The sequence below is a fragment of the Rhinoraja longicauda genome, chromosome 1, assembly GCF_053455715.1.
Source record: "Rhinoraja longicauda isolate Sanriku21f chromosome 1, sRhiLon1.1, whole genome shotgun sequence".
In the NCBI taxonomy this organism is placed as follows: domain Eukaryota; kingdom Metazoa; phylum Chordata; class Chondrichthyes; order Rajiformes; family Arhynchobatidae; genus Rhinoraja; species Rhinoraja longicauda.
This window is the reverse complement of record NC_135953.1, coordinates 48113134-48126546: the sequence shown is the minus strand read 5'-3', so window position 1 is coordinate 48126546 and position 13413 is coordinate 48113134. Positions and strand designations below refer to the sequence as shown.

Sequence of the window (13413 nt, the reverse complement as noted above, 5' to 3'; positions counted from 1 at the left end):
TTGCTCACAATATTCCAAACATGAACTAACCAGCGCCTTATAGAGCCTCAACATTACATTCCTGTTTTTGTATACAAGCCCTCTTGAAATAAATACTAGCATTGAGTTTGCTTTCTTTACTACTGATTCGACTTGCAGATTAACTTTTTGGGAATCCTGCATCAGCACTCCCAAGTCTCTTTGCACCTCCGATTTCTGGATTCTCACCCCATTTAAAAAATTGTCTACGCCTTTATTCCTATTACCAAAATGCATGACTCCACAATTTGCTACACTATATTCCATCTGCCGCTTCTCTGCCTACTCTCCCAACCTATCCAAGTCCTTCTGTAGAGTCCCTGCTTTCTCTACACGACCTGTCCCTCCACTTACTTTCGTATCATCCGCAAACTTTGCCACAAATCCTTCAATTACCTCATCCAAATCATTAATATACAACATGAAGAGTAGTGGCTCCAGCACCGACCCTTGTGGAATGCCACTAGTCACTGTTCAATTACTGTACTTAAACAAAGCATGATCAAGCAAAGGTGATACATTTCAAAGAAGATGGTGCAATGTGTGACCTACCGAGAACCTTGCAAGTGTGGCATGAGGTAAATCTTTTAAGCACAGACTTGAACTGGAATTAATCATCTGAAAGGATATTGGAAGTAGATTCAGTCAAGAGTGTTTTATCGTCATATGTCTGGAAACGGAACAATGAAATTCTTGCTTGCTGAAGCACAAGAGATATGTAACCAATTTACTCTAAATAGGCAATAGTAGTGCAAAGTCAAAAATAATGTCCGCAAGTCTATATAGTTTGGAGCCTGTTTGGAGGTTGTACTGTGTAATAGGCAGATGGTTATAGGGAAGAAGCGGCTCCTGAACCTGGACATAAGTTTTCAGGCTCCTATATCTTCTTCCTGATGGCATCACTTTTAAAGAGGAATTGGGTAAGTTTACAAGGGCTTGAAATTTCAGTGTTTCTCTTTCAATGATTTTTCTCCTGTAGGCACACCAAATTTGGATTGCAATGTGCCAGAGTGCGATCCATTCTGAAATAACCAATTGGCTTCTGCCCAAAATCTATCCTAGCACCAATGAAGCATTTATGTAAATGACTGCATAAAAGAGATCAAGCAGGAATAGTCGAGTTCACTGGCTATGAATGTCAAACAGAGCCATCTGAAACAGGTTATCTGAAACATACCTCTTTATGTCAATGCATCTGGTGCAGAGTTTAGATGGGATGATCCGAGGGGCCAGGTGCACTCCACATCCAACATTCAAACTGACTATGTGAAGGAAGGAACTACAGATGCTGGTTTAAACTGAAGACAGACACAAAAGCTGGAGTAACTCAGCAGTCAGGCAGCACTCAAACTTTACTAAATGAGTAGGGTGGCTGATCTAATTAGAAAAGGAAAGTTCAGGTTTGTTATTTTTTAAATATTTTTTGTTAATCTGGATACATCTAATTTGTGTCTCAAAAAACCTTTTAATTGTTTTTTTAATTATTTAAATCATCAAAATGGGTTAATATCTCTGATTATCAGACGTTTAACAACCTTTAAAAATATCTGCCTGAAGTGCCTGGACAGAGCAGTGCAGAGGTTTAAGATCCATCACCTGAGGCTAAGTTACCACTCACATAATGGTCCACCTCATGGAATGACCCTGGCAACAAGGCTGAGGCCTTCATGGAGCCTCAGAGTAGGGGCAGGTGCAGGAATGCTCCTTCAGCGAGCTCAATATGTGACCACATAAAACACAATGCAATCCAATGTACTAGTGCATTTTTGATTTTAGTGCAAATGAAATGGAATTCATCTTTTTCCTTAATGAGAGTAAAATACTCTTGTGCCATTTTACTGAGTGATCTTCTGTGGTTTCTCTGCTTGGTCCAAATTCAGCCAATTATAGAAACAATCTTTAACTGTGTTCCTCCAGGAATGTTACAATTTATTAATTCCCAACATTTAAAAGCCGTAACCAATGATGCCAACATTGAAAACCGACTCATAATATACACTGTGGTGGACTTTCCAAAGCTTGGCAGAGTGGTAAAGGTTGAGAAGGACAATGTGACACTTGAAGTGGCTAACTTCACCCAAAGCATGGTAAGTATCACGTTCGTTGAGCTGTTTGGTCTGCATCTTATATTTAATAATGAATACATAATAAGTCAATATCTGACTGATCTAAGATTGAATAATTTAAAAGGACAAAGTGGGCTGAAAGTCTTGTTTCCATCCTATAGAAGTCTGAGTCTCAGGATATCATATTTACCTTGGCCTGTTATTGAGACTGCGTGAATGCCTGCTTGTACCTCAGCGGGACAGGCAGCATCTCTGGAGGGAAGGAATGGGTAATGTTTCTGTGCTCTGACTCTAAAACACTTGACTGGAGCTTTGGGAAGGCAGTTTGCGTTATTCCGGGCTGCTTTTCAGCCCCCTAGACCATGTCCCAGGCTCGGGTAGGTCTCCTTTCATATAGCTAATCAACTGAGCTTTAGACCCCTCTGACCACGGACTCGCCTTTGTCCCCACTGCCAATCATCAACTGTGGGCTGTAAATAATTTATAGTCTATTACATTGTATAATCATTCCTCAGATGATATTTGTTACTTAAACTTGGTATCTGTGGTATTTTGATGGTGTTTGATAATCTATAATAGTATTTAACTAAGGATCAATGATACGGTATTCAGATAAGTATATATCCCAAAATATTTTCATGTATGGTTTGTTTTGTTTGTTAAAACAAAGGAACTGTTATTAGTGGAATAAAACAGTCGGACAGGGAGAATAATTGAATAAAGAACTACTGAATTGAATTGTGTAGGAAAGAACTGCAGATGCTGGTTTAAATCGAAGGTAGACACAAAATACTGGAGTAACTCAGCGGGACAGGCAGCATCTCTGGAGAGAAGGAATGGGTGATGTTTCGGGTCGAGACCCTTCAGACTAATGTCGGGAGTGAGCGGGACAGGGATAGAATGTTGTCGGAGACAGTAAGAGAGAACTGGTGGGAGAACTGGAAAGGGGCAGGGGATGGAGAGCGAGGGAAAGGAAGGGCTATTTGAGGTTAGAGAAGTCAATGTTCATATCGCTGGGGTGTAAGCTACCCAAGTAAAATATGAGGTGCTGTTCCTCCAATTTCCGCTAGGCCTCACTCTGGCAATGGAGGAGGCCCAGGACAGAAAGGTCAGATTGGGAACGGGAGGGGGAGTTAAGGTGCTGAGCCACCGGGAGATCAGGTAGGTTAAGGCGGACTGAGCGGAGATGTTCAGCGAAATAATCGCCGAGCCTGCGCTTGGTCTCGCCGATGTACAGAAGTTGACACCTGAAACCGGATAAAGTAGATGAGGTTGGAGGAGGTGCAAGTGAACCTCTGCCTCACCTGAAAAGACTGTCGGGGACCTTGGACGGAGTCGAAGGGGGATGTAAACGGACAGATGTTGCATTCCCTGCAGGTTGCAGGGGAAAGTACCAGGGGAGGGGGTTGTTTGGGTGGGAAGGGACGAGTTGACTAGGGAGTTGCGGAGGGAATGGGCTCTGCGGAATGCAGAAATGGGTGGACATGGGAAGATGTGGCCAGTAGTGGGATCCCGTTGGAGATTATAATTGGAGGTTAACAGCATATAATCTTCCAACACTTTCACCACAGCATATAATCCTCCAACATTTTCGCCACCTCCAATGGGAGGTGCTTTCCTCAGAAACCATTCCCTCCGCAACTCCCTGGTCAACTTGGCCCTTCCCACCCAAACCACCTCCTCCCCAGATATTTCTCCCTGCAACCGCAGGAGATACAACACCTGTCCCTATACCTCCCCCCTTGATTCCGTCCAAGGACCCCAACGGTCTTTTCAGGTGAGGCCGAGGTTCACTTGCACCTCCTCCAACCTCATCTACTGTATCCACTGTTCCAGGTGTTAACTTCTGTACATCGGCGAGACCAAGCTCAGGCTCGGCGATCGTTTCACTGAACATCTCCGCTCAGTCCGCCTTAACCTACCCGATCTCCTGGTTGCTCAGCACTTTAACTCCCCCTCCCATTCCCAATCTGACCTTTCTGTCCTGGGCCTTCTCCTATGTCAGAGTGTGGCCCACCACAAATTGGAGGAACAAAACCTTATATTTCGCTTGGATAGCTTAAAATCCAGTAGTATGGGCATTGACTTCTCTAACTTCAAATAACCCTTGCTTTCCCTCTCTCTCCATCCCCTCCCCTTCCCAGTTCTCCTACCAGTGTTACCTCCTCCGACTACATTCTATCTTTGTCCTGCCAACTCCCTTGACATCAGTCTGAAGAAGGGTCTCGACCCAAAGCGTCACCCATTCCTTCTCTCCAGAGATGCTGCCTGTCCCGCTGATTTACTCCAGCATTTTGTGTCTACCTACTGTATTGAATTTAAGTCCTGTAAAAGCACCTTATATAGTTCACACAGTATCGTGAGCCACATGAAATATTCAGTCATTCGCTCTAGCCATGATGAAGAGGATGTCTATATATCCAGCACATATAATGAGAGATCAGACCCAATATTGGATAGTTGCACAATTTGGTCCGATTCATTAACTTTTATTTGTTCAGTTCTTTGTAATAAATGAAAACCACTTGCTTACTTCAAAGAACTCAAGTTAGAGTTTCCATGCAGTTATTTTTCTTGTTTCTGTTTCCAAGATGTATGTTTGATCTTGGGATCTGGAATCTTTGAAAATGCTCAACATTCTTCCAACAGACTTCCTCTTGCTCAGCTGAGGAGGTGTGTGGGATCAAGTTACATGTAACTGTTGTTCCAGTATCCTTGTACAAAAATGTATAAACGTTTTACAAAGTAGTAAAACACAGCTTTTTGAACTACTACTAATGGAATTCTGAGTACCTGGAAGCATAGGCATGATGTCTGAGGTGGCCTTGTGAGAAGATATTAGTTTAATTTAGAGATGCATCGTGAAAACGGGTCCTTCGGCCCACCGAGACCGTGCTGACCAACAATCCCCGTACACTAGCACTATCCCACACACAAGGGATAATTTACAATCTTTACCAATGCCATTTAACCTACAAACCTGCTCATCTTTGGAGTGTGGGATGAAACCGGGAGAAAATCCATGCGGTCATGGGGAGAACGTACAAACTCCGTATTGATTGAACTTGGGTCTCTGGCACTGTAAAGCAGCAACTCTACTGTTGTGCCACCATGCTGCCCCTCGGATATACTTTGGGAAATTTGTTTGACCACTTGCATCTCAAAAGTACTGTTACCCTTTATTTCCAGTATGAAACAACAGATGTTTCTACAAGCTGCTGCAACAAACATAGTTAACCTTTACTCTACCTTGTTAACTTTATTTGTACTTTATTAATCGGGTAATAAATAAACCCCTATCCTGAGCAAAACACAGAGTGCTGGAGGTTCTCAGAGGGTCAGGCAACATCTGTGAAGGGATGGATACCCACATTTTGGGCAGGGACCCTTCTTCAGACTGCCCGTCTCACTGGATATGCAAAGTTGGTTAGGATTAGCTATTATGGGTTCATTTATTACCATAATTGTGAAGATAGTAATGAACTAGAATTTTCTTCCAGCCGCCACTTATAGAGTTAAACTAGGCATTTTGCTCAGTTTTTTAAAATTATTGTCCCAAACCAACTTCAACATAAATCACTTTGCAGTTATGGCATGGCATTCATCCCTCAAATAACATGGATATTTACACAATAATTCTGAACCAGTAATATGAGATTTACATAAGAGTTTGTCCCCTCATCCCAATCCTGCAACCCCAATTTAATGCCAGACCCGTGTCCTGAGCTTGTGGTCAGGTGCTGAGCCCACAGATGTTAATTGATACAAGTTACACACCACCAATTTGCTGAAAAAGAATGCAACGTGCTGGAATAACTCAGTGGGTTATAAAGATAGCTCTTCATTAAAATGAGGACAAGTAATCTCATTCCTATATTATATATGGTCCATTTTCCTCAAGCGGATCGTCTGGCAATGCTTGTCCCTTCTCCAGTAAAGATTTATTTTCAATTTCATTTTTGACACGACCCCAGTCCATCCTTTGTTGGGAATTGAGTTTAAATTTACAATGTGGTCTTCAGTACCAGTTATGCCTTTAGATGGTGCTATGTTAGAAATGTTATGGTGCACACGTTCATTCATTGTTCCATGAACTAAACACACAATACAGTGATTTATCTGCATTGTGCATCACTTCCAGAATTTGGAAGCATAATTCCACAGTAGGTTATGCAGCCACTTCAATAATCACGTGTTTATCACATGCATTTGGATGCATCACATGATCCCACACATTTACTGTGTGCAGTTCACGCTGCCCTGTTCCAAGCAGGAAAGACTGCAGAAAAGATTGACCAGGATGTTACCAGGATAGGCATGAATTATAAGGAGAGGCTGGGGCTTTTTCTCTCTTAAGCACCACAGGCTGAGAGATTACCTTTATGGTTGTGTAAAAAATCATGAGAGGCATAGATACGGTGAATGTTCATGGCCTTTGTCCACAGGGTAGAGGAGTCTAGAACCAGGGGGAATAGAGGGTGGTGGATATATGGAACAAGCTGCCAGAAGTTGAGGCAGCAACTGTTCTGTTATAACAGCATTTAAAATATACTTGGATGTGGATAAGAAGTTTAGAGAGAAATGGGCCAAATGCAAGGAAATGGGACTAGCTTAGATGGGGCATCTTGGTCAGCCTGGATGAGGTGGGCCAAATGGTCTGTTTCCATGCTGCGTGACTCAATGACATAGGTTTATGGTAAGAGGGGAAAGATTTAAAGGTGTTCAGGGCATTTCCTTCACACAGAGTGCATGGAATGAGCTGTCAAAGAAAGCTGTTGAGGTGGATACAAGAACTTTAGGCAAGTACCTGGATTTGAACTTTTGAGGGATATGGGCCAAATGTAGGCAAATGGGAATAGGTCAGTTATAAAGCTTGGTCAGCCTGGTTGTTTGGGCTGAAGAGCCTGTTTCCATGCTATATGAATCTATGATTCCATGACAAATGTCGAGTCATATCTAGCATGTGAGAATTTTCTTCTCACGCTCTCGTACTCAAAGAGTAACATTGATTACTCCTTCTCCAAAAATCCGAATAACAATGCATTAAGCTTTCCAAAGGATTAATAAGATTATATATCCTCAAAAGCACCAGATAATAAAATGTACCTATTATGCCTTGCCGCCTCCTCATGAATTTTTAATTTGATCTACTGAGCAGGTACAAGTATAATTGTTATGTAGATGAGAGAAAGGCCGGTGGTTAGAAGGTGTCCATAGTTAAGCACAAAATGTTTTAATTCATAATGTTAGATTTTAATATTAACAATTTACTAATTTCTGGGGTAAACTTGTGCTTTTGAACTCTATTGTTTCCAATAGGTTGATGAGAATATGATTGCATATGAGCATACCCGCACTGAGGCTGGAGATTGGAGTGCTGAAGACTCATTTCAATTTTTAGTGTATTCCTCGCCGGCCTCATTGGAACCCCAGGAGTTTCACATCACCATCTCATATGATATTGTTGGACGATCCAGTCGTCTTCTTGCAAATGCAGGTGAAGTATTGATAGTAAAGCTTCTAAGTCTCTTGGTTAGATTGTACCGCACAATACAACTACCGACAGTGAAAACCTCGGATGTAATAGCAGATTTTAACTGATGGGTTGAAGCTTGCTTTCCTATCATTCAAAGTACACAATCATCTCCCTGATAACTACTCCCTCAACATTTTTCCTTCTTGCCCTTCCCCATCTCGCAACCAAGCCTCCTCTCCAGATATCTTCGTTATCAACTGCCCCCCTCTGATCAACTCTACAGATAGATCCTTCCGCTTCCCCCTTCTAGAAAACATAGAAACATAGAAACATAGAAAATAGGTGCAGGAGTAGGCCATTCGGCCCTTCGAGCCTGCACCGCCATTCAATATGATCATGGCTGATCATCCAGCTCAGTAGCCTGTACCTGCCTTCTCTCCATACCCCCTGATCCCTTTAGCAAAAAGGGCCACATCTAACTCCCTCTTAAATATAGCCAATGAACTGGCCTCAACTACCTTCTGTGGCAGAGAATTCCACAGACTCACCACTCTCTGTTATAGTCTACCTTCTTCCCCAAACACCTCCTAAAGTCTCCTGTCAGTTCAGTTATTACTCCACCCTGAAATTAATCCTCAGTGTCATAATGATAGGAAGAAATGGCCTTGTGTCTCATGAAGATCCAAATTTTCAGTGTCTCAGGATATGGAAGGTCCTTTGCAATTATAAAATAGTGTAAACTTTGCATAGAGTGTTGGAGTAACTCAGTGGATCAGGCAGCATCTCTGGAGGATATGGACAGCTGTTTGGTTTGGTTGTGACCTGAAACATTGCCTATCCATGTTCTCCAGAGATTCTGCTCGACCTGAGTTACTCCAACATTTCGTGTTTTGTTTTTTGGAAAGCAGCATCCGCAGTTCTTTGTGTCTCCATCCTTGTACAGTTTGTTTTACTAAGGGCAGTCTTTATTTTCCTCTCCAGGCACTACTGTTACAGAAGGTGAAAAAGTAATAATTGACAAATTCAAGTTGGATGCTTCAAACCTAATGTTCAGACTGCCAGAATCTGAGCGCTTACCGTATGAAGTATGGTATCAAGTGACGTCCTTGCCAGTGTATGGTGTGATTATTGTTGGTGAGCGTAACATTACCAAGCAGAAACCCTACTTTTCTCAGTTTATTGTTAACAAGTATGGGATAGCCTATCTGCATGATGATTCAGAAAGCCTTAAGGATAACTTTACCTTTGCTGCATGGGTAAACCTAAAGAGCAAAGTTGCAACAAGGCCCTTGAACGACAGTGAAGTGGTGGAAGAGATGTTCAATATTACCATTACTCCAGTTAATGATCAACCACCAGAACTGAAAACCAAAGCCCCCAGTTTGAAGGTTCTGCAGGGTCACAATGCAGCAATTAATTCAAACCATTTAAATGTTGTAGATTTAGATAACCCTCCAGAAGAAATCAAATACAGCATTATCAGTGGACCCAATAATGGCTATGTGGTAGCAGCAAAAAACTTGAGTATGTCGATCAAGCACTTCACTCAAGCTGATATAAACAGTGGTGAAATCTGGTTTGTTCAGGATGGTAGCTCATCATCTGGGGTGTTTTACTTCAGTGTCACTGATGGTAAACACCGACCATTGTACAAATTATTTAATTTTGAGGTTATACCTTTAGTCATCACGCTTATAAACAACACTCAATTGGAAATTCAACAGGGGCAAAGTATTTGTACTATCACCAATGAACACTTGGCTGCACAAACTAATGGGAAAGGTACAATGATACTTTATGAAATAACTAGGGCCCCACAGGTTGGACATATTTTACTTGGAAACAAAAGGGTGACCTTGTTTGAACAGGACGACCTTGTAAAAGGACATTTGGTTTATCATATGACCAACCTCTCTGCATCACAGGATAGTTTTGAGTTCATGGTAAAGACTTCTGAAGGCAATGTGACTGAGCAATTAGTTAATATTATTGTACGGCCTCTACTGAAAATGGCAGAAGACTTTAAGATACCATCTGGAACTGCTTGTCAATTTGGAACAGATGTGCTTGATGCAAGTAGATTGGCCAACCAGACTGGAAGTGTTCCCAGGTTTGAAGTAAAACATTTACCTGTCTATGGTCGATTTGTAAGACCAAACGACATGGTCAGAGGTCGCAGAGAAGCTACAAACATTTTTACTCAGAAAGACATTGAACTAGGTCTTGTTCTGCTTGAGGTTGAAGCCAATATGACAGGAATAGACTCGTTGAATGATTCGTTTGCATTTATTTTGACTGCAAACAATGTCCAACCAGCAGAGGGTATCTTTCTCTACAGCATTATTCCGTTTAATGGTTCCACAACACTAAACAACACATTCAGTGAAAATCCACCACCTCTCGATTCATTTACATCAGTTGCAGCAACTTCAGGAAGTTTACTACATGAAGCACAAACAGAGGTTCCCACTCTCAAGCCTACTACAATTATGCTACAGTGGCGAAACAAATCACGCTGGGAAAATCGTAAGAGTAATGCCTCTGTCCCAGATGTGACATTGAGAAGTTATGTGCCACAGGTTACATTAGGGCCAGTTGGTGCAAAACCTGTTGCAAATCCCATTCGGAGTTTCAGGCCTCTATATATAATTCTGGCGCTCTCTTTTCTAGCACTTTTGATCATTGGTATCTTTATTGTGATTTTGATAAAACAAAAGAAGAAACCAAACCGCAAACCTTTAACACCTAATTGTCCTAATAACGGTGGCATAAATACTACAAGCGTTCTCCCAGTAGAGAGGAGCCCAACAGTGCCGGCTGTTACCGTCACACGCCTTAATACAGGTAATACTAGCAGTCCCTCGTTGGCAGACAGACAGAACCAAACTTCCTCAACAGCCTCCAAGTCAAACGAAACCTCAACTCTACTTTATAACTGTAAACAAATTGATGCAGAAATGGTACAGCATTGTCGTACGACCAATCCAACCTTGAGGCACAATCAGTATTGGGTTTGACAAGGAACAAACCTATTTCCAATAGTAAACATCGCAAAGCATAATTTATTCAGTTGGAATCTCAATTCTGTGTTCATTTTTACAAAAAATTCAGAACGTAAAAGTGACAACACGGCATCTTGCAAATTATGTTTTAAACTGAAGTTTCCAAAATATTTTTTTTTTAAACCAGATGTAATTGTCCAGATATTGAGCCAATTTGCATGATTTGTGCATGAAAAATCTACAAAAAAAACACATTGTATGAATGATTAGAATTGTTTGTGCCTATTTCCTGTTGCATTTCTACCCGTCAAAAAATTGGACAGGACACGTGCTGTTATGATCCACGATATACAAGTATTACTTCACTGTCATATTTTGCTGACATGATATCTCATCATTATACACCCGCATTAGTTACAGTAGAAATCAGATCAAAAGATCTTGACCCATCTCTTTAGTTATTTGGTCTGAATAAAGGAGGAGCAGAAAGTATTGAATCATGCAAAAGGTAAAGTCTTCAGGTTAAATCTTCAGGTTATATCTGCCTCAACCTGCAGTACTAAACTGGTGATGTGGCTTAGGATGCGATTGGTCTACTGCACATTAGTGGGAGGAAGACTCGCATATGGACACAATGTGCCATTACACCCATGCTCCCCTTTTCTCAACACCTCTCTGGTTTGTGACAATCCTCCATCTCTATGACAGCCTGTGCCAAAAGTCTGCTTCATCGAGCAGGTCAAGTTCTAATGCTTCTTAAAATGAGGAGTCATAGAATTATAGTTATATAGCACAGAAAAGTGTCCTTCGACCCAAATGGTCTGTGCCAACCAATTAGGTCTGGACAACTGGAGCTAGTTCTATTTGGTTTTGTATGCCTCAACTTTTCCTATCCACGTACCTTCCAAATGTTTATAAATGTCTTGTACGGGTACCGGTCTCACCACCCTCCTCTCATTTCACTGAACACCTTCGCTCAGTCCGCCTTGGCTTATTTCATCTCCCGGTTGCCAAACACATTAATTCCCTTTCCCATTCCCATTCTGACCTTTCTGTCCTCCATTGTCAGAGTGAGGCCAAACATAAATTGGAGGAACAGCATGTCATATTTCGCTGGAGCAGCTTACAGCCGAGCTGCATGAATATAGATTTCTTTAACTTCAAATAACCCTTGCGTCCTCTCTCCGTCCCTCCCACACCCTCGTTATCGTACTAGTTTTACTGTCATCCTGTTGATGTTCTGTCTGTATACTCGTTGTCACCTATCCCACAGTTAACAATGGCTTATTGTGTGCCTCACATTTCCTTGATATTCGTTGCTTTTTGCATATCTTCCATTCATTTCTCTTAAGTACTGCCTATATCTCTTGTTCCTCTTTCCCCTGACTCGCAGTCTGAAGAAGGGTCTCGACCTGAGCATCACCTATTTTTCTCCAGAGATGCTACCTGACTCGCTGAGTTATTCCAGCTTTTTGTGTCTATCTCCTCTGGCTGCTCATTCCATATATTCCCACCCTCTGTACGGAAAAACCTCCTCCTCAGGTCCCCTTTAAATCCTTCCATTCTCACCTTAAACCTGTGCAATCAAGTTTTAGACATCCCTACCCTGGGATATCCCAGACACCTTTTCCATGCCCCCAAAGAGGCCATTGTAATTTTCTTTTAGAGCAAAATTGCTGAAGTTTAGCAATATTTTGGTGTCCTTGGATTTCTAAAGTTTTTCAGTAAATATTGATTTCACGATTTTTAATGAAGGTCTAAAATCATATACCTTTCCTAAAGATTGTCTTTCTTAGTAACTTTTTTTCCAAGCAAATGACAACTTGGTGCCATTTCATTGTTTAGATTTGCTTAATTGAACTACAATGTGATTCTGTGTGATCCATATGGATAAGTAGCAGAAACTTTTAAAATAAGTTTTGACTTTGAAGACTTTAAAGAAAAGAAATACTTAAAATTAGTTGTTTTGAATATATTTAATGTTACAGGTTATAATTTCTTCACCTAAAATATTCAATACTTTATATTTTGTGTGGAGGGTTATTAATAAAGTAAATAAAAGATGAGAGATAGACATGAACACACATAGAACCTCTCCTAAACATTTTGTCACTTCTTCAGTACAGAGTACCAGAGTAATCGGGAAGAGTTCAGGTCAAACGCATAGCAAAAGACCCTCTGGCCTAATTCAGTAAAATGGAATAACTTCACCAGTATTAAAAAAATCACTTTTCACTTTCAAGTAACAGTGTACTTGAAGCAACTAAACTCGATTGTTTTCCATTAAACATGGTAGAGTATTTTGGGAAGAAACAGTTTACGTTCAGTTACACTATAAGAATAAGTTTGTGCTTTCAGTTATAGATATGGAATTCCTGTTTTGAGTAACTTTAATTGTAAGTTAAACACCTGCATGACATAACAAAGAAGCATTTTTTTGTACTCAAATTTTTACTAGAATTAGTATAGGCAGGAGTTTTTCCTACAAATGAGTAATGGGTTTTCTTATTTTAACACAACCACCTTTGCATTTTTCAATGCACATTTGTTTTAAAGTGCTTTAAGTACTGGTAAGAGATGAATTTTCTTCCTGTAGCTAAACTTCCAGTTTTCTCACTGTAATTTTTTTGTAAACTTTGCCAGTAGCCATATTTGTTAAACCAAGTGCAAGTCTATACACCAGGTTTCCTCACTGGACATGAGGAATAGATTTTTACATTTTTCCTGGAAAATATAATTCACTCTGTGCCCTGCAGTAAGTGTTGCCCATTTTACCAGCATCTGGAATCAATTAGTCTGCATTTTGCACTTGGTATAATTATGACTCAATGGAAAGAAAGGTAAAATATGC

At 40.9% G+C, this 13413-nt stretch overlaps 1 protein-coding gene across 1 annotated transcript in view; it reads left to right on the top strand.

The window, feature by feature from the left end:
• The window catches only part of LOC144599309 (chondroitin sulfate proteoglycan 4-like), a 59076-nt gene extending 48499 nt beyond the window's left edge, over window positions 1-10577 (top strand). The window contains exons 8-10 of the mRNA XM_078410101.1: window positions 1936-2105; window positions 7404-7581; window positions 8542-10577. Of these exons, the coding sequence (XP_078266227.1) occupies window positions 1936-2105; window positions 7404-7581; window positions 8542-10577 (2384 nt within the window). The remainder of the gene's footprint in view (window positions 1-1935; window positions 2106-7403; window positions 7582-8541) is intronic.
• The last annotated feature ends 2836 nt before the right edge of the window (window positions 10578-13413 follow it).